Source organism: Acomys russatus, chromosome 11 (genome assembly GCF_903995435.1).
Source record: "Acomys russatus chromosome 11, mAcoRus1.1, whole genome shotgun sequence".
Taxonomy (NCBI): Eukaryota; Metazoa; Chordata; class Mammalia; order Rodentia; family Muridae; genus Acomys; species Acomys russatus.
In genome coordinates, this window is record NC_067147.1 from 60,873,725 (window position 1) to 60,891,154 (window position 17,430).

The following is a 17,430-nucleotide window of genomic DNA, read 5'->3' on the forward strand; positions in this document are numbered from 1 at the left end:
GTCTCCGGCGCCGCCGCTGCCGCCGCCGCCGCGCGGGCTGCTGCGCGCGGGCTCGCAGCGATGACGTCAGGGGGCGGGACACGCGGTAACCAAGGCGGCGAGGCGCAGCGAGTTCCGCCCGGCCTTGCCCGGCTGGAAGTCTGGCTTCGGCGCCCGCGCTCGCCCACGCTCCCGGCGTGGAGAGGAGGAGAAGGGGGCGTGTCGGAAAAGATCTCGACTTCCGCCCAGCTCGAGGCGGGGCCGACTCCGCGGTTACTCTTGAGTTTCCGGGCTGCCTAGCGGCTGCTCCAGGATGATGGAGACAGAGCGAATCGGTGAGGGGGAGGGGAGGGGAGGGGAGCCGCAGGGACTGGTGGACAGGAAGGACTTTTAACCCGTGACCTTTCCTCCGTAGTGCTGCCTCCCCCAGGCCCCCTGAACCTGCCCCTTCGTGCTCTGGAGGTGGGGTGCACTGGGCGTTGGGAGCTGCTGAACGAGCCTGGGGCTCCAGAGAGCACTGTGAGTGACTTTTGACGCTCACCTCTGACCCGTGAGCAAACCCCACCCCGCTCCCAGGAGGAGCTAGCTTGACCTCCACCTGTGCCTGCACACTGTCATCCCGGGCCCCTGCGGATGCTAGGCAGATCCCCGCCTGCTGGAGCTCCAGTAGGTCAGAGTGGCGAGTTGCTGGAGGCTCTAGGTCTCAGCTGCGCCTGCCTTCCCGAGTGTCTCTCCTGTCCCTTCCACCTGCGCGCCTCAGGGCACTCAGCTGAGTCCTTGCCTTTAAACTCCTAAACCTGGAACCCTGTGAGGCTCACACTCTTAATCCCAGCACTTGGGGGGCAGTGGCAGGCGGGTCTCGTGAGTTGGAGGCCAGCCTGGTCCACAGACTGAGTCCAGGGCAGCAAGGGCTACTTAGTAAGACCGCATCTCCAAAAAAGAGGAGGAGGAGGGAAAAAAAATGTAGGCCTGGCAGAGTGACTTTGCCCATTTGGGGTGGGTATCCTGCATGTCTGCACCTGTGTCCACACATTAGACACACACCTACACATGCTCACACATACTACTGCTAATGACTAATTAATTCTAAAGAGCAAGTTCCCAGCTGCGCACGTAGCTCAGTGGGTATAGTGCTTGCCCAGCCTACACAGGGACCTGGGTTTGATCCCCAGCTCTGGATGCCACGCAGGTGTGGTAGCGCATGCCTGGCACCCCTCACTTGAGAGTGGGGGTACAAGTACCAGAAGTTCAAGCCGTTCTCTGGTATATATAAACACACACATACGTGCACACACACACACACATATGTGCACAGACACACACACACACGTGTACACACACACGTGTACACACACACGTGCACACACACGTGTACACACACACGTGCACACACATACGTGCACACACACACGTGTACACACACATACGTGCACACACACGTGTACACACACGTGCACACATACGTGCACACACACATACGTGTACACACATATGTGTACACACACATACGTGTACACACACATACGTGCACGCACACGTGTACACACACATACGTGCACGCACACATACGTGTACGCACACACACATATATATATATGCATCAAGTTGAAGGCAAGCCTGGGTTTCATAAGACCCTGCCTCAAATTAAGAATGCAGGGCTGAGTGTGGTGGCTCATGTCTGTCATCCCAGCACTCAGATCTCTGTGAGTTCGAGGCCAACCTGGTCTACAAAGTGAGCCCGGGACAGCCAAAGCTACACAGAGAAACCCTGTCTCGGAAAACCAGAAAAAAAAAAAAAAAAAAAAAAAGGAATGCAGATTGCCATGTCTGAAATCCACCACTTACATTAGTGTCAGGTACTTGAGGTACAGGTGGGCTCTTGCCTGCAGGACCCTGCCCATCCGACTGCCTCAGCTGCGAGCGTAGAGCCCCTCCCCTCTTCTTCTGTCTACACGTGCCTAACTCACTGCTTCTTACCTCACGCTGGCCTCAGCTGCCCCACGGCCTCCCTCCCTGTGCCCCAGATCTGCAGCAGGAAGCAGAGCAGCTGTTTCTGTCATCTCCAGCCTGGCTTCCTCTGCATGGTGTGGAACACTCAGCTCGGTGAGAAGTCAAAAGGGGCCCGGACCGGGGAGCTGACCAACCACGGAGGGAAGCTGGGATCGGGAGAGAGCGGGTCCCCAAATCCCTTCCCTTCTCTGCAGAAAATGGCAGAGGAAGGCAGATCCCTGGTCACTCCTGGCTGCTCTGGGGGCTCCAGTTCCATCCGACCTTCAGGCCCAGAGACACCCGACCACAGGCCAGATACTGGGCTACAAGGAGGTGAGGGGTCGGTGAGCCCAAGAAACAGAATTGGGAGGTGGGGTCATGGCAGGCTTGGTCTCACGAGGGCTCCCGCCTCTTGCCTCAGGTCCTGCTGGAGAACACGAACCTGTCGGCCACAACGTCCTTGTCCCTTCGCCGGCCTCCAGGGCCAGCCTCTCAGTCACTGTGGGGGAATCCAACACAGTACCCTTTCTGGCCGGGTAAGCTGTGTGTGAGGGTGGCAGGAGAGAATCGCATCTAGGGAACGGGTCCCCGCCCCGCCGCTGCGAACCTCACCGTGTCTTTCCCCAGGTGGGATGGATGAGCCCAGCATGGCGGACCTGAGTGCACGGGAGGAAGCTGAGGAGGAGATAGACTTCGAGAAAGGTGACACGTGGCCCTGTGTCTGAGAAGAGCACAGCACAGTGCAGCCAGCCTTCCTGTACTTACACAGATCAGGGACAGGATCCTTTTTGCCCCCAAGGGAAAAGGTGTCCTCCCTAGAAGATCTTTTAAAATGGCCACAGCTACCGTGCACATAAGCAGAGGACCGCGGGTGTCTGTGTCCTACGGGGGCCGCCATGCACATTAGCAGGGGACTGAGGGTGTCTGTGTCCTACGGGGGCCACTGTACACATAAGCAGGGGACCGAGGGTGTCTGTGTCCTACAGGGGCCGCCGTGCACATAAGCAGAGGACCGCGGGTGTCTGTGTCCTACGGGGGCCGCTGTGCACATAAGCAGAGGACCGAGGGTGTCTGTGTCCTACGGGGGCCGCCGTGCACATAAGCAGGAGACCGCGGGTGTCTGTGTCCTACGGGGGGGGGGGCCTGCCGTGCACATAAGCAGGGGACCGCGGGTGTCTGTGTCCTGCGGGGGGGGGGGGCGCTGTGCACATAAGCAGAGGACCGCGGGTGTCTGTGTCCTACGGGGGCCGCTGTGCACATAAGCAGGGGACCGCGGGTGTCTGTGTCCTGTGGGGGCCACTGTGCACATAAGCAGGGGACTGCGGGTGTCTGGCGGGCAGTAGCTGATGCTGCCTCGTTCTCATCCTCCAGATCTCCTCACTGTCCCACCTGGCTTCAAGAAAGGGGTGGATTTTGCCCCCAAGGGTGAGTTGAGAGGATCTGTAGGGGCGCTCTGTTCCCGGGGCCTCGTGAGTGTGACGCGGTGACTGTTGCTCCTCAGATCACTCAGCTCCCGTGCCGGGCTTGCTCAGCCTCAGCCGTCTGCTGGAGCCCCTGGACCTGAGTGGAGGTGATAGGGATGAGAGCGAGGCAGCAGGCGGCCCTGGAGGGGACGCTGCCTCAGCCGCCCCCGCCAGTGCTCCCCTGGTCCGAGCGAGCAGCCTGGAGGACCTCGTGTTGCAGGTTGGTAGTTAGTTACCAGTGATGGAGGCTGTAGGAAGGGGCTGTGATGTTGGGTTTGAGGGTAACCGTGGCCATCAGCGCTTTGACTATTGCTTCATCCCTCCCACCTGGCTTTCCTAGGAAGCATCCTCAGTCGCATCCACCCTGGAGCCTCCCAAACCTCCACCTCAGGAGCAGTGGGCTGTGCCTGTGGATGTCACGTCCCCCGTGGGTGATTTCTACCGGCTCATTCCTCAGCCAGCCTTCCAGGTACTGCACCCTGGCTCCGCCCCACCTCTTGGTAGACCTGGCCATGCCCCCAGGCCCTGCCTCGTCCTCTGTCTTCACCAGAGGCCACATCCCTCCCAGGCCTGTCTTGCCCCTTGATCCCAGCCCTACACTGGCCTCTTTGCCCTGCCTTTGAGGAGGCAGAGAGGCCCCTCCCTGCAGCGCTGTCCCTTTCTCTCACACAGTGGGCGTTTGAACCAGATGTGTTTCAGAAGCAAGCCATCCTGCACCTGGAGCAGCACGCCTCTGTCTTTGTTGCAGCTCACACGTCCGCCGGGAAGACAGTGGTGGCTGAATACGCCATCGCCCTGGCCCAGAAGCACATGACCCGGTACACGTGCGCGCCTCCTCAGCCTGCCCGCCTTCTCCTGCATCCTTTCTGGACCTCAGCTCGCCTCCCGCCCCCCACCTTGTCCTTTAGATGTGAGGTTCTGGAGAGAGGCTGAGGGTGCTCAGGGAGAAATGAAGATGGGTAGAGAGATGGCCTGGCTAGCTAGGGAGCGTTGATGTCGTGAGGGAGGGCCGTGGGCCTGGGAGGGGAGCCTGGCTGACGTCATACCCTGTTTTCAGAACCATCTACACTTCTCCCATCAAAGCCCTGAGCAACCAGAAGTTCCGGGACTTCAGAAACACGTTCGGGGACGTGGGGTTGCTCACGGGGGACGTGCAGCTGCACCCAGAGGCCTCCTGCCTCATCATGACCACGGAGATCCTTCGGTGGGAGAGGGGTCTCCCCGGTGGGCCTGGGCGGGGCGGGAGCATCCCTGCAGAGCGGGGCAGAGTCAGCTGCTGAGCAGTCAGCTTGCACCATCTTCTCCCCAGCTCCATGCTGTACAGCGGCTCGGACGTCATCCGGGACCTGGAGTGGGTCATCTTTGATGAAGTCCACTATATCAACGATGCTGAGGTGAGCGGCCTGTAGGCCTTGTCGCGTCACCCTGTCCCACACACCCCCAGGGGCCCTCCCGTCCTGTCTGCCCCCTGACTGACCCGCCTTCCCACTGTGCGCAGCGCGGGGTCGTGTGGGAGGAGGTGCTCATCATGCTCCCCGAGCATGTCTCCATCATCCTTCTGAGTGCCACTGTCCCCAACGCCCTGGAGTTCGCTGACTGGATTGGGTGAGGCCCTGAGTGAAGAGGCTGGGGTGCTCCTTGGCTGGGGTTGGGGGGCTCAGGCCACTACAAGTAGGGGAGAGGAAACAGCCCCCCCATGGCTGCCGAAGCTCCCCCCCACACCCCCAGGGCCCAGAACGGTTTTTTGCATGCTGAGGTGGGATGGTGGGAGGCATCCACCTGGGTGCGGACCATCGTGCTCTGTGGCTGTGTGCTCCTAGGTGAGGAAGGGATAGTGCGAAGGTTGAGTCCTCGACCCACTGGGAGCGGAAGTGGAGGTGGGGTTGAGGCTAATGACCTCCCGTTCTGGGCCTCAGAAGAAACTGGAAGATGGGGTCCCTTCCCACACCTTCTCTGACCCGCTGCCCTCTCCTCCTCCCTCCAGGCGGCTGAAGCGGCGGCAGATCTATGTGATCAGCACGGTTGCCCGCCCTGTCCCCCTGGAACACTATCTCTTCACAGGAAACAGCCCCAAGACACAGGGGGAGCTCTTCTTGCTGCTGGATTCCCGGGGGGCCTTCCACACCAAGGGGTAAGTCCAGGGCTGGGGAGTCAGGCTGGGCCTGTGTTGGGTCTCACACCACCCGCCCTGCGTACAGGTACTACGCTGCAGTGGAGGCCAAGAAGGAAAGGATGAGCAAGCATGCCCAGACCTTCGGGGCCAAGCAGCCCACACACCAGGGTGGGCCTGGGCAGGTGAGGGCCGGAGCAGTGCTCGGCCACCCTTTCAGCCCTGTCCCTGTGGGGAGCGGGTGGGCTTGAGGTCTGTGTCCGCTCCACACAGACCTATGTAAGCACGCTTGTACCAACTCCACATAAGCTCTCTCGTCGCCCCTAAGGACCGTGGGGTGTACCTGTCCTTGCTGGCTTCCCTCCGGGCCCGGGCCCAGCTGCCTGTGGTAGTGTTCACCTTCTCCCGAGGCCGCTGTGACGAGCAGGCCTCCGGCCTCACCTCTCTTGACCTTACAACGAGCTCCGAGAAGAGCGAGATCCATCTCTTCCTGCAGCGCTGCCTCGCGCGGCTCCGAGGCTCTGACCGGCAGCTGCCCCAGGTATGTCCCTGGAGACACGGGTGGGGTGTGCTGACCCGAGACCTGCCCCTCTTGCTTGGGGGGGTCCTTTTACACCGCTGACCACCGCCCTCCTTGCCCTGCAGGTCCTGCACATGTCAGAGCTCCTCCGCCGGGGCCTGGGCGTGCACCACAGCGGCATCCTGCCCATCCTTAAGGAGATTGTGGAGATGCTGTTCAGCCGGGGGCTGGTCAAGGTGAGCTGGGTGGCTGAGGGGCCTGGGGTCGGCGGGCCGAGGCGTAGGCTGGGCAGGGAAGTGGTTAAGAACCTGGGCCCTGGATCCCTGGGTTTGAATCCCAGCTTCATAACCCTGCTGAACTCTGGGTCTCTCACCTTAACCGGGGATGTACGTCCTGAGATGAGAGACCTCCACAGCCGGCAGGCACAGGAAAAGTCACTAATGCTTAGAGATGCAAACTGAAATGCTCTCAGGAATCACCGAGCACAGGGGGCTGCATCAGGGAGTTCCACAGCTGCGTATGTGGCCAGAGACGTAGGCTTTGCCAGTTTGCCAGTGTCTGGCATCCAAGTACTGTTGTTGTTTTTCTACCCTGGCACTGTTTCAGCAAATTTAGTGCATGTTTGACATAAGGGTCGTTCTTGGGTATTAATTGTGAAAAAATTCTACCCTTGTCTGTGAGGGGACACGTGCTTCCTTCTCTACTGTCCTGTTTATGATGACACGACTCCAACCATGAACGAAGGCTGAGAAGCAAGGTCCCTTTGATGGGACGGTGGCTAGGTACACGTAGGAGATGTTCCTCACAGAGACGCATCGCCTACCTCCATGAGAGCAGGGATTGATCATGGCTGCCCTGTGGGTCCTCCTGGAGACCTGATCTGAGTGTGGGCTCCAGGGTGGGGTGTGCCCTACTACAGCCTGTTTTCGCATCGGTCTTTAACCCTCTGCCGCAGGTCTTGTTCGCCACAGAGACCTTTGCCATGGGGGTGAACATGCCGGCCAGGACAGTGGTATTCGACTCCATGCGCAAGCACGATGGCTCGAGCTTCCGGGACCTGCTGCCCGGGGAGTATGTGCAGATGGCAGGTCGGGCAGGCCGCAGGGGCCTGGACCCCACGGGCACTGTCATCCTGCTCTGTAAGGGCCGAGTGCCCGAGATGGCAGATCTACACCGCATGATGATGGTGAGTGGGGGGGACACAGCTCCGGCGCCAGGCCCCTCAGCCCAACCACCCTCCCTCTTCTCTTCTGATGCTTTCATTCTGCCTGAGAAGTCAAGTGAACAGTGAGCAAGACCAGAGGGTGTGGTGGTGCACGCCTTTAATCCCAGCACTGGGAGGCAGAGGCAGGCTGTGAGTTCAAGGCCAGCCTGGTCCACAAAATGAGTCCAGACCAGCCAAGGCTAACACAGAGAGACCTTGTCTCAAAACAAAACAAGGGGCTGGAGAGATGGCTCAGTGGTTAAGAGCACTGGCTGCTCTTCCAAAGGTCCTGAGTTCAATTCCCAGCACCCACATAGTGGCTCACAGCCATCTGTAATGAGATCTGGGGCCCTCTTCTGTTGTGCAGGTGTACATGCAGGCAGAGCACTGTATACATAGTAATAAAGAAATAAATCTTTAAAAAACTAAACCAAACCAACCAACCAACCAACACAAAAAATCCAAAACAAAAAGTGAGCAAGTCCAAGAAGATGCAATTTCCTCTTTTTTACCGTGCCGTGGGCCGGGTGCTGATGGGGGCCTTTGAGCATCCCTGTACTGAGGAGGTGAGCTGGGCCTGGTCGGAAGCCTCGGCTGCAGAGCTGGGACCAGAGGCCTGGCCGGGGAGGGGCAGGGCTCACGTGGCCTGACTCGTGGCGTGCTGCAGGGGAAGCCTCGGCTGCAGAGCTGGGACCAGAGGCCTGGCCGGGGAGGGGCAGGGCTCACGTGGCCTGACTCGTGGCGTGCCTCAGGGGAAGCCTCGGCTGCAGAGCTGGGACCAGAGGCCTGGCCGGGGAGGGGCAGGACTCACGTGGCCTGACTCGTGGCGTGCCTCAGGGGAAGCCGTGCCAGCTGCAGTCACAGTTCCGCCTCACGTACTCCATGATCCTCAACCTGCTGCGGGTGGATGCCCTCAGGGTGGAAGACATGATGAAGAGGAGCTTCTCGGAGTTCCCATCCCGCAAGGACAGCAAGGTGAGGTGGCCAGCCCGGCAGAAGAGCGCCAGGCCAGGTGCGGTGGGCAGGTAGAGGCTGTGTGGTGGGGTGGGGCAGGCTAGCAGGCTAGGCTGGCAGGCTTGTCACTCCACTTGTACTCAGGCCCACGAGCAGGCTCTGGCTGAGCTCACCAAGAGGCTGGGGGCCTTGGAGGAGCCTGATGTGACCGGGCAACTGGCGGACCTGCCTGAGTACTACAGCTGGGGGGAGGAGCTGACGGAGACCCGGAACATGATCCAGGTGAGTGAGCGGGGTGGTGGGAGGTGGTGGAGGGGACAGGGTCAGTGAGCGGGGTGGTGGGAGGTGGTGGAGGGGACAGGGTCAGTGAGCGGGGTGGTGGGAGGGACGGGGTGGTGGTGGTCAATTCAGGTGTCCCCTGTGCCTGCCCTGTTCTCCAGCGACGCATCATGGAGTCTGTGAACGGGCTGAAGTCTCTCTCCGTGGGGAGGGTGGTAGTCGTGAACAGCGAGGAACATCACAACACGTTAGGTGTGATCCTGCAGGTGAGGACCAGACGGCTCCACTCCACCAAGAGCAGGAGGCCCGGCCCTGCCTTTCCCTTGGCCCAGGCACGGCACGACTCTGGTGCTCATTTTCGCTCGTGCGACCACTTTGTCTCCATGCACGAAACTGCTCTAGTTGGTTGGCTTGGCTCAAGGGGTGTGTGTGTGTGTGTGCGCGTGCGTGCGCGCGCGCGCATCCCTGTCCAGGGTGGGCATCCACGCCCACAGTTGCTGTGCACTCCCCAATCCCTGTCCCGGACTCTCTGCCTCCTTATGTAGGTCTCCTCAAACTCCACCAGCAGAGTGTTTACAACTCTGGTCCTGTGTGAGAAGCCTGCTGTGTCTGAGAGCCTGAGAGAGAAGGGGCCAGCCACTCCAGATGTGCCCTACCCAGATGACCTCGTGGGCTTCAAGCTGTTCCTGCCTGAAGGTGAGAGGCCGGCAGTGCCCGGCTTCCCGATGGTGGCACACAGGGTGCCCGGGCATGGTGAAGCCTGACCCGACTGGCTTCCAGGGCCCTGTGAGCACACCGTGGCCAAGCTCCAGCCAGGGGACATCGCTGCCATCTCCACCAAAGTGCTCCGCGTGAACGGCGAGAAGATCTCCGAGGACTTCAACAAGAGGCAGCAACCGAAGTTCAGGTCAGACTCAGGGCGGGGTGTGCGTGTGCGTGTGCGTGTGTGTGTGTGTGTGGTGCAGGGGGAGGGGGGGCTCCTGTGGTAAAGAAGCCTGTTGGCCCAGATCACAAACCTGCTCCCCCTTCAGGAAGGACCCTCCCCTTGCAGCCGTGACCACTGCTGTCCAGGAGCTGCTGCGGCTGGCTCAGGCCTGTCCAGCCGGACCGCCAACCCTTGACCCTGTCAACGACCTGCAGCTCAAGGACGTATCAGTGGTAGAAGGCGGGCTGCGGGCCCGGAAGATGGAGGAGCTGATCCGGGGGGCTCAGTGTGTGCACAGCCCCCGGTTCCCTGCCCAGGTAGCTCCCAAGCAGCTTGTCCTCGCTGGGGCCCGGCTAGTGCTTGCTCAGCTCTGTGTACACCCCTGCATAGGGTGAGGGGGCCTGACGGTACCTTGCTGTGGCTTTCCACAGTACGTGAAGCTGCGGGAGCGAATGAAGATTCAGAAGGAAATGGAGAGGCTGCGCTTCCTGCTGTCCGACCAGTCGCTGCTGCTGCTCCCCGAGTACCACCAGCGTGTAGAGGTGAAAGCAGGATGCGGTGCGTGGGGCCGGGGAAGCCTGGGGAAGGCGGGCTCCCCAACCCTCACCCTTTCCTGCAGGTGCTCCGGACCCTGGGGTATGTTGACGAGGCGGGCACGGTGAAGCTGGCAGGACGAGTGGCCTGCGCCATGAGCAGCCACGAGCTGCTCCTCACAGAGCTCATGTTTGACAACGCACTGAGCGCTCTGCGACCCGAGGAGATTGCGGCTCTACTCTCTGGCCTGGTCTGCCAGACCCCCGGTGACCCCGGGGATCAGCTCCCCAGCACCCTCAAACAGGTAGGGGCCATCACCTCTCTCCTGGGTTGTGCCTCCCAAGGTGTGTTGTGGCCCCTCCCTGGCCCTGGCGGCCTTGACCCTTCCTTACCCCTCTGCAGGGGGTAGAACGCGTCAGAGCTGTGGCCAAGCGGATAGGTGAGGTGCAGGTGGCCTGTGGCCTCAACCAGACAGTGGAGGAATTTGTGGGAGAGCTGAATTTCGGGCTGGTCAAGGTTGTACATGAGTGGGCTCGGGGTATGGTAAGTACCTGGGTATGGCAGGCAGCTGGCTGGGAGAGGCTGCCCAGGCCCGGCACACTTAGTCTTCACGCTGCTCTCCCCACAGCCCTTCTCCGAGCTGGCTGGGCTCTCAGGCACCCCTGAGGGCTTGGTGGTCCGCTGCATCCAGCGCCTGGCTGAGATGTGTCGCTCACTTCGAGGAGCAGCCCGTTTGGTAGGGGAGCCTGTGCTGGGTGCCAAGATGGAGACAGCAGCCACCTTGCTACGGAGGGACATTGTCTTTGCAGCCAGCCTCTACACCCAGTAAAGCACATGTGGATCAAAGTGTGACAATAAAGCGAGCGGTGGTGGCACAGAGGCAGGAGGATCTCTGTGAGTTCAAGGGCAGCCAAGGCTACACAGAGAAACCCTATTTCAGAAAACAAAACAAAAGTGTAACAATAAAAGAGCAAAAACAGAGTGCTTGGAGTGTGGTGCAGGGCGGCTCCGTCCAGACGCAGCAGGAGACGCAGTTAGAAACACGGCTTTATTATCTGCAGAGAGACCAGACTGCTGTGTCCTCGGAAGCATCACTCCTTGCGGGAGGGAGTCTCTGAGAGTGACGGGAGGTCTTGGGTCATGGCTTCCACATACCATGAGGGCAGGAAGGCATAGGGTGCACCCCAGTGGGCAGACACAGTGACCGGGCCACCAGGTTCCCAGGAGAAGAGGTGGACGAGCCTGGGGGAAAGATGGAGGTGTGGGGTGCAGCCAGAGATGGGGGGGGGGGGCCGGGGCCCAGAGGTGGCGCACAAGTGTGAGCGCCTTACCTGGGGTCGTCCTGGACAACTGTGCTCTGGGCAAAACTAAGGAAGGCGGCACAGAAGTTCATGCACACAGAGGGATTCCAGCCATCCGGGTCATTCTGCAGCGGGCAGAGGAGGGGCAGGCAGATGGCACAGGGGCCCTGGCCCCGAGGTCTGGGTACAGGGGGTGGGGTGGGGAACAGGTAGCAGCTGTGACCCGCTGCCTTACCCTGACGTTTTCAAACATCTCCATGGTAGGAAAGGTCTTTAAGGAACACACGAAACCTTCCGGGTTCCGGAAGCCGGCGACAACATGCGGGACCCCTGGGAGGAACGACTGAGCCCACCATTTCAGAAGCTTGTGCCTGAAAGGCCAGGCAAAGGGTCAGCCCGCCCGTCGCCCCTCGCCCCGGGGGCTCTCCCGCTCAGCCGCGGCCCGGACCTGTAGAAGCTCCTCCACTGGCCAGGGGTGTGCATCTCCTTGGAGGTCTTGAGCTCCACATAGCAGGCGGGGGGCTGTGTGGACGGGGCCTGGGGGTTGAGGCAGTCCACCTCCCCGGAGAATAGCAGCGGGTGCCTCCCCAGGCGGCTGCGTAGCACCGAGCAGAAGGCCACGTTGGTGTTAACCTCCCCAGAGGGGTCTGGGGCGCCTCCGGGCTTGTCTGTACGAGAGAGAGGCGGCAGCAAGGGAGGAGGCTCTGGGCCCTCTGAGGAGGGGAGGAGAGGCGGCCGCGCCGCAGGGGCCGCTCTCACCTGCACACATGTACTGCTCAAACTTGTAGCCCATGTACGTGAGCTCCCGGAGGAGGGGCGGCCTGGCGAGCCTCTGCGCCCGCGCCGCCGGGGTCTCCACCTCACTCAGGTACAGCGTCCCTTGGAAGCGGGAGGCTGCCAGCTGCCAGCCCTCCTGCCGCTCGTACGGCGTGGTCAGCAGTTTCGTCAGGTGTCCCCTCCACGTCACCGTGGCCGTCGCCAGCCAGCCCGGACCCCTGAGGAGGAAGAGTTCGGGGCGAACGGTCTGGCCGGGGCTCTAGCTCCGCCGAGCCAACGCTCCCGCTGACGACCCTTCGGCTCTCCCGGCCGGAGAAGGCGGGCGGGGGCGGGCGGGGGCGGGCGGGGGCGGGCGGGGCCGCGCCGCGCCGCGCTCACCCCTCCAGCTGGCCGCGGTGTTCCAGAACCCAGCGCAGCAAGTGGTCCAGCCTCTCCTTGGCTTCCTCGTCCCGGGGCTGGTACCGCTCGGGGTACCCATCCCTCAGGTCGAAGGCCGGGCCCGGGCCGCTGGCGGGGGGCGGGCTGTAGTAGCGGAGGGCTCGGGCGTCGCCGTGGTACTGGCGCTGCGCGTCCAGCGAGAAGCAGCCCAGCTCGGAAGGGCGCCGGTAGAAAGGAAAGGCTCCGGCGTAGAGAGCGGGCTCTGCGCGCAGCGAGGGCGCCCGACGCGGCAGCTTCTTCCAGGCCGCCGCCGCCGCCGCCGGCTGCTCAGCCTTCCTCTTGGCCCACCGCGGGTCCATCGGGTCCTGGGAGGCCAAGTGTCCCCGCTCCGGAGCGGGCGCGCAGGCGCCGGGCTACTCCCCGGCCCCGGGGCTGCAGCCACGTCCTGCACTCGGCGCCGAGAGCGGAGGCCTGGTTACCTCAAAGCTCCCGCCTGCCCGCCAAGGCTGTGGCGTCAGGGCGGCGCGTCAGGCGGGCGGGTGCACAGGCTTCCCGCGCCGCGCTCGTGCGCCCTCAGGGCGGGACGGGACGGCGCCGAGGCCCGTCCGCACCTCAGTCCCCGGCGGCCAATCGGCGGCGGCGCGGCCGGCGGAAGTGAGGCGGCCATCGTAATCAAGCCCAAGACGACCAATCAGAGGCCGCATCGTCATCATGCTGCGCAGGAAGTCCCTGTCACCAGGCGCCCTTTTCCCGGAAACGTGAAATCCCGGGCTATGAATCGCAAGAGACAGCTCCTGGCGTCGGAGGCCTTTGGGGTCAAGCGGCGGCGGGCGCCGGAGCCCCTGAAAGCGGATCCCCTGAGGGCGGGCGCCGGTAACCGTGGCAACCGGGCGCGGGGCGGGGCCGCTCGGGCTCCCCCCACCCGGGACTTCACCCCCTGTCCTCCCCGGCAGGGTCGGCGCGCGAGGCGGTGGCGGAGCTCGCGCAGCTCTTCCCCCGCGGGCTGTTCGAGGACGCCCTGCCGCCCATCGCGCTGCGGAGCCAGGTGTACAGTCTGCTGCCGGACAGGACGGTGGCCGACCTGCAGCTGGTGAGCAGCGCCCCGGAGGTGTCCTGCAGGGCCCCGGGGACGGGCGAGGGAGGGCGGCGAGCCTGGTGCTGACGCCCAGGTCTCCCAAGTGACCCTGCGAGCAGGACAGCTGTCTCGGAGACTGCGGGGCGAACGAGTGTTGCACAAGCCCCCCTGGGACTGTTGTGCCCCGCCAGGTTTGCATAGGCAGGCGGCCGACCTCAGGCTAGTCCGCACTGTCCCCATGAGCAAGTTTCCGAAGGCGAAAAGCAGTTAGTGACAGTTGCAGACGGTCCTGCTGTACGTCAGTGTGTGTGTGTGTGTGTGTGTGTGTGTGTGTGTGTGTGTGTGTGTGTGTGTCTCGGTGGTTACTGGGGACTTAGCTTCCTGGGACTGGACTAAGAGACAAGCGGCTGGTGAGTACCAAGGTGGATGCCTAGCATAAAATGGAGTTTCTTCAGCCATCACAACATCAATAAATTGTTCAGGGTCAGTGAGGTGGTCAAGGGTGGCTCCTAGCTGGACCTCCTGAGTTGATTCCTGTAGATGCCCTCTGACCTCACCCTGCAGGCCATGGCACTTGTGCACTTCCCTAAAACGTAATCTCCCCCCCCCCAAAAAAAAAACGCTTTCAGAATTGCACAAAAGAGCACAAACTTTTCACCCCTGAGACAGGGTTTCTCTGTGTAGCCTTGGCCGTCCCGGACTCGCTTTGTAGACCAGGCTGGTCTCGAACTCACAGTGATCCACCTGCCTCTGCCTCATGAACGCTGGAATTAAAGGCATATGCCACCATTCCTGGATTGTTTTGTTTTGTTTTGTTTTGTTTTGTTTTAAACAAGCTGGCCTGCCTTACCCTTCTTTCTCTGTACTCTCTGTGGAAACAGAAGGAGCTTCAAGAGCAGGGAGAGATCAGAGTCATCCAGCTGGGCTTTGACTTGGATGCCCATGGGATTGTCTTCACTGAAGACTACAGGACTAGGGTGAGTGAGTGTGTGTGAGTGAGTGCCTGTGTGTGGTGGGCACAGGGGGGCAGGGAAGCTGGGCATAGGAACGACAAAAAGAACATTAACCAGAGCCCACGTCTCATGAAGAGGGAGCCCAGCTCTGGTGAGTAGTGAGATGGGGAGGGGAATAGGGAAAGAGGGAGAGTCGGTCAGGAAGGCAGTGCTGTCCTGGGACCCACGGAGAGGGGGGTCAGGAAGGCATTGCTATCCTGGGACCCACAGAGATGGGGGTCAGGAAGGCAGTGCTGTCCTGGGACCCACGGAGATGGGGGTCAGGAAGGCAGTGCTGTCCTGGGACCCACGGAGATGGGGGTCAGGAAGGCAGTGCTGTCCTGGGACCCACGGAGATGGGGGTCAGGAAGGCAGTGCTGTCCTGGGACCCACGGGAGATGGGGGTCAGGAAGGCAGTGCTGTCCTGGGACCCACGGAGAGGGGGGTCAGGAAGGCAGTGCTATCCTGGGACCCACAGAGATGGGGGTCAGGAAGGCAGTGCTGTCCTGGGACCAACGGAGATGGGGGTCAGGAAGGCAGTGCTGTCCTGGGACCCACGGAGATGGGGGTCAGGAAGGCAGTGCTGTCCTGGGACCCACGGAGATGGGGGTCAGGAAGGCAGTGCTGTCCTGGGACCCACGGAGATGGGGGTCAGGAAGGCAGTGCTGTCCTGGGACCCACGGAGAGGGGGGTCAGGAAGGCAGTGCTGTCCTGGGACCCACGGAGAGGGGGGTCAGGAAGGCAGTGCTGTCCTGGGACCCACAGAGAGGGGGGTCAGGAAGGCAGTGCTGTCCTGGGACCCACAGAGATGGGGTTCAGGAAGGCAGTGTTGTCCTGGGGTGACGTGGGTAGAGCAGTGGTGGGGTGGGGCCATGCTGGCCACAGATATCATCTTTGCTTCCAGGTCCTCAAGGCCTGTGACGGCCGACCGTGTGCTCGGGTGGTGCAGAAGTTCTTGACCTCAGTGCTCCCAGCCTGTGGGGACCTTAGTTTCCAGCAGGACCAAATGACACAGACTTATGGCTTCAGGGACCCGGAGATCACGTGAGATGTGGGGTCAATATGTCGTGCGTCTGGCAGCCCCATCCCTTCCACCCTCCAGCCGGTTCCTCCTCAGCTGCTTTGTCAGCCTAGTGAAGTGAACTGCGCTCTACCCTGCAAGAAAGCAGCCTTGCCCAGTGCACGAGGCTGGCAGGAGCCATGCCTGATAGTGCTCCCTCAAGCAGCAGGAGCCATGCCTGATAGTGCTCCCTCAGGCAGGAGCCATGGCTGACAGTGCTCCCTCAAGCAGGAGCTGGGCCTGACAGTGCTCCCTCAGGCAGGAGCTGGGCCTGACAGTGCTCCCTCAGGCCTCTACATTACATGCTTGTGTACCCGCCCACGTGTGTGTGCTCTATACACGCCTGTACATACACACAGTGTTTGTCTGTGTCTCTCTCTCTCTCTTTCTCTCTCTCTCTCTCTCTCTCTCTCTCTCTCTCTCTCTCTCTCTCAAGGCTACAGAGAAGCTGCAGAGGGGACAGTCAGGCAGGCTGGTGGAACCTGTAGCTGAGTGGCTCCCTGCCTCGGGTGCCTGTGTTTCTAGCCACTTGATACCCATGTGTCAACTGTCGGGGAGGGTGCTCGGGCTCTCGCTGCAGCTGTGTCATCTGGCCTCCACCACCCGCAGGCAGCTGGTGAATGCTGGGGTCCTCACTGTCCGAGATGCTGGGAGCTGGTGGCTGGCTGTGCCTGGAGCTGGGAGATTCATTAAGTGGTTTGTGAAAGGTCTGTCGCCTACAGCACAGTTGCCCAGTGCCTCAAGGATACCCTGTGGGGTCTCTAGGTCTCCCTGTGTGACTCACCTCTTCCTTTTCCTGGGCCACCTCTCCTCCAGGGCGCCAGGCTGTACTCAGCATGGTGCGGAAGGCCAAGTACCGGGAGCTGCTGCTGTCAGAGCTCCTGGGCCGCAGACCCCCTTCAGCTGTGCGGCTAGGCCTTGCCTACCACGTGCATGACCTCATTGGAGCCCAGCTGGTGGACTGGTGAGTCTGGTCCAGGGTCTTGGGAAATCGCGGGGTCCCAGGGTTGGGCCCCCCAGGCCATGCGCCACTGGCTGGGCACAGCCCAGTTTCTCTCATCTTTTCTGGGACTCAGGAGAACACTGCTAAATTCTTAGTTTTCACACTTTGGGCCTAGACAGTGCCAGCCTTGTCTTCTTGTCACACAGTGTCCCCACCACTTCCGGAACCCTCCTTCGCCTGCCGGATACGTGAGGAGTCAACCCTTGGGCTCTCCAGCCCTCTGAGGGGTTCCTGGAAGCACTGGCCTGGAAGAACAGGCCCCCGGGATGGGCACCAGGCTCTGGCCCGAGCTGTGCTGTGGGCGCTGCAGCTCTGCGCTTCTGTGCGTGTGGAGCCGGGAGCCGCGCCAAGGGGATAGGAAGGTGGGACTGCTCGGAGCACCAGGGAAGGGAGCAGAGAGCTCCGCCCATCGTGTCAGGTTGAAATTGCCAAATAAAATACTTGTCACTGTACTTCGTCTCCGTGCCCTTTGTTTACTGTGACACGTGTCCAGGTGTCATTTGTGGATAGCATGAAGCCAAATTGGGGCTCAGCATTTCGTCATAGTTCAGAGAGAACAAGGGTTACTCGATCCGTTTTCCCTGGGGTGAGCGTGCAGTCCATCTTCTGAGCCCCGGGTTTCTGTTGGGGCCTGAATGTAAGGCGAGGGTCTCGGAAGCACTTCAACTGTCTGTCCATGTGCCATGTTGGTGCTGTACACACTTGCACATGTGCATGCACACGCACACAGTTAAGGGAGGTGCCTGGTGCTGGGATAAACAAGCACGAAATCCATTTTGGGGCCAAGATTTCTTCAGAGACCCTGGTGCTTGGGTGGCTTCCCCAGCACTGGGCCCAGGGCCAGTTGCGTTTCTTGGCCATCACGTGGTTTCCCGGCTCATCCGAGC

At 61.4% G+C, this 17,430-nt stretch overlaps 3 protein-coding genes across 3 annotated transcripts; 2 read left to right on the forward strand and 1 right to left on the reverse strand.

Moving 5' to 3' along the window:
• Positions 1 to 233: 233 nt before the first annotated feature.
• Skic2 (SKI2 subunit of superkiller complex) lies at positions 234 to 10,863 on the forward strand. The gene is made up of 28 exons (XM_051153547.1): positions 234 to 314; positions 395 to 498; positions 1,973 to 2,082; positions 2,184 to 2,301; positions 2,390 to 2,504; positions 2,596 to 2,670; positions 3,340 to 3,393; positions 3,470 to 3,651; positions 3,772 to 3,900; positions 4,104 to 4,249; positions 4,489 to 4,635; positions 4,741 to 4,825; positions 4,930 to 5,036; positions 5,416 to 5,562; positions 5,630 to 5,726; positions 5,870 to 6,082; positions 6,187 to 6,297; positions 7,017 to 7,247; positions 8,103 to 8,240; positions 8,364 to 8,501; positions 8,660 to 8,764; positions 9,044 to 9,194; positions 9,279 to 9,405; positions 9,530 to 9,740; positions 9,855 to 9,965; positions 10,043 to 10,261; positions 10,360 to 10,500; positions 10,586 to 10,863. The coding sequence occupies exons 1-28, from the start codon at positions 293 to 295 to the stop codon at positions 10,784 to 10,786; spliced, it is 3,735 nt and encodes a 1,244-aa protein (XP_051009504.1). The 5' UTR covers positions 234 to 292; the 3' UTR covers positions 10,787 to 10,863.
• A 128-nt stretch (positions 10,864 to 10,991) lies between these two features.
• Dxo (decapping exoribonuclease) lies at positions 10,992 to 12,772 on the reverse strand. Its single transcript, XM_051152639.1, has 6 exons — positions 12,414 to 12,772; positions 12,018 to 12,253; positions 11,707 to 11,926; positions 11,494 to 11,629; positions 11,289 to 11,383; positions 10,992 to 11,199 (listed from the first exon to the last, which is right to left on the reverse strand). The coding sequence occupies exons 1-6, from the start codon at positions 12,770 to 12,772 to the stop codon at positions 11,049 to 11,051; spliced, it is 1,197 nt and encodes a 398-aa protein (XP_051008596.1). The 3' UTR covers positions 10,992 to 11,048.
• Positions 12,773 to 13,162: 390 nt separating this feature from the next.
• On the forward strand, positions 13,163 to 16,993 carry Stk19 (serine/threonine kinase 19). The gene is made up of 7 exons (XM_051153549.1): positions 13,163 to 13,286; positions 13,367 to 13,503; positions 14,370 to 14,465; positions 15,385 to 15,524; positions 16,150 to 16,247; positions 16,357 to 16,504; positions 16,690 to 16,993. The coding sequence occupies exons 1-7, from the start codon at positions 13,187 to 13,189 to the stop codon at positions 16,733 to 16,735; spliced, it is 765 nt and encodes a 254-aa protein (XP_051009506.1). The 5' UTR covers positions 13,163 to 13,186; the 3' UTR covers positions 16,736 to 16,993.
• The last annotated feature ends 437 nt before the right edge of the window (positions 16,994 to 17,430 follow it).

Bases quoted from the DNA above. Each gene is read 5' to 3' on its own strand.
- Skic2 (XM_051153547.1), top strand. From the start codon at position 293: ATGATGGAGACAGAGCGAATCG. The intron at 499-1,972 runs GTGAGTGACTTT...CGCTGGCCTCAG, and splicing joins CTGGGGCTCCAGAGAGCACT to CTGCCCCACGGCCTCCCTCC. The intron at 5,563-5,629 runs GTAAGTCCAGGG...CCCTGCGTACAG, and splicing joins GGGGCCTTCCACACCAAGGG to GTACTACGCTGCAGTGGAGG.
- Dxo (XM_051152639.1), bottom strand. From the start codon at position 12,772: ATGGACCCGCGGTGGGCCAAGAGGAAGGCTGAGCAGCCGGCGGCGGCG. The intron at 11,927-12,017 runs GTGAGAGCGGCC...TCTCTCGTACAG, and splicing joins TGAGCAGTACATGTGTGCAG to ACAAGCCCGGAGGCGCCCCA. The intron at 11,200-11,288 runs GTAAGGCGCTCA...TCTTTCCCCCAG, and splicing joins GTTGTCCAGGACGACCCCAG to GCTCGTCCACCTCTTCTCCT.
- Stk19 (XM_051153549.1), top strand. From the start codon at position 13,187: ATGAATCGCAAGAGACAGCTCCTGGCGTCGGAGGCCTTTGGGGTCAAG. The intron at 13,504-14,369 runs GTGAGCAGCGCC...CTGTGGAAACAG, and splicing joins CGGTGGCCGACCTGCAGCTG to AAGGAGCTTCAAGAGCAGGG. The intron at 15,525-16,149 runs GTGAGATGTGGG...CACCACCCGCAG, and splicing joins TTCAGGGACCCGGAGATCAC to GCAGCTGGTGAATGCTGGGG.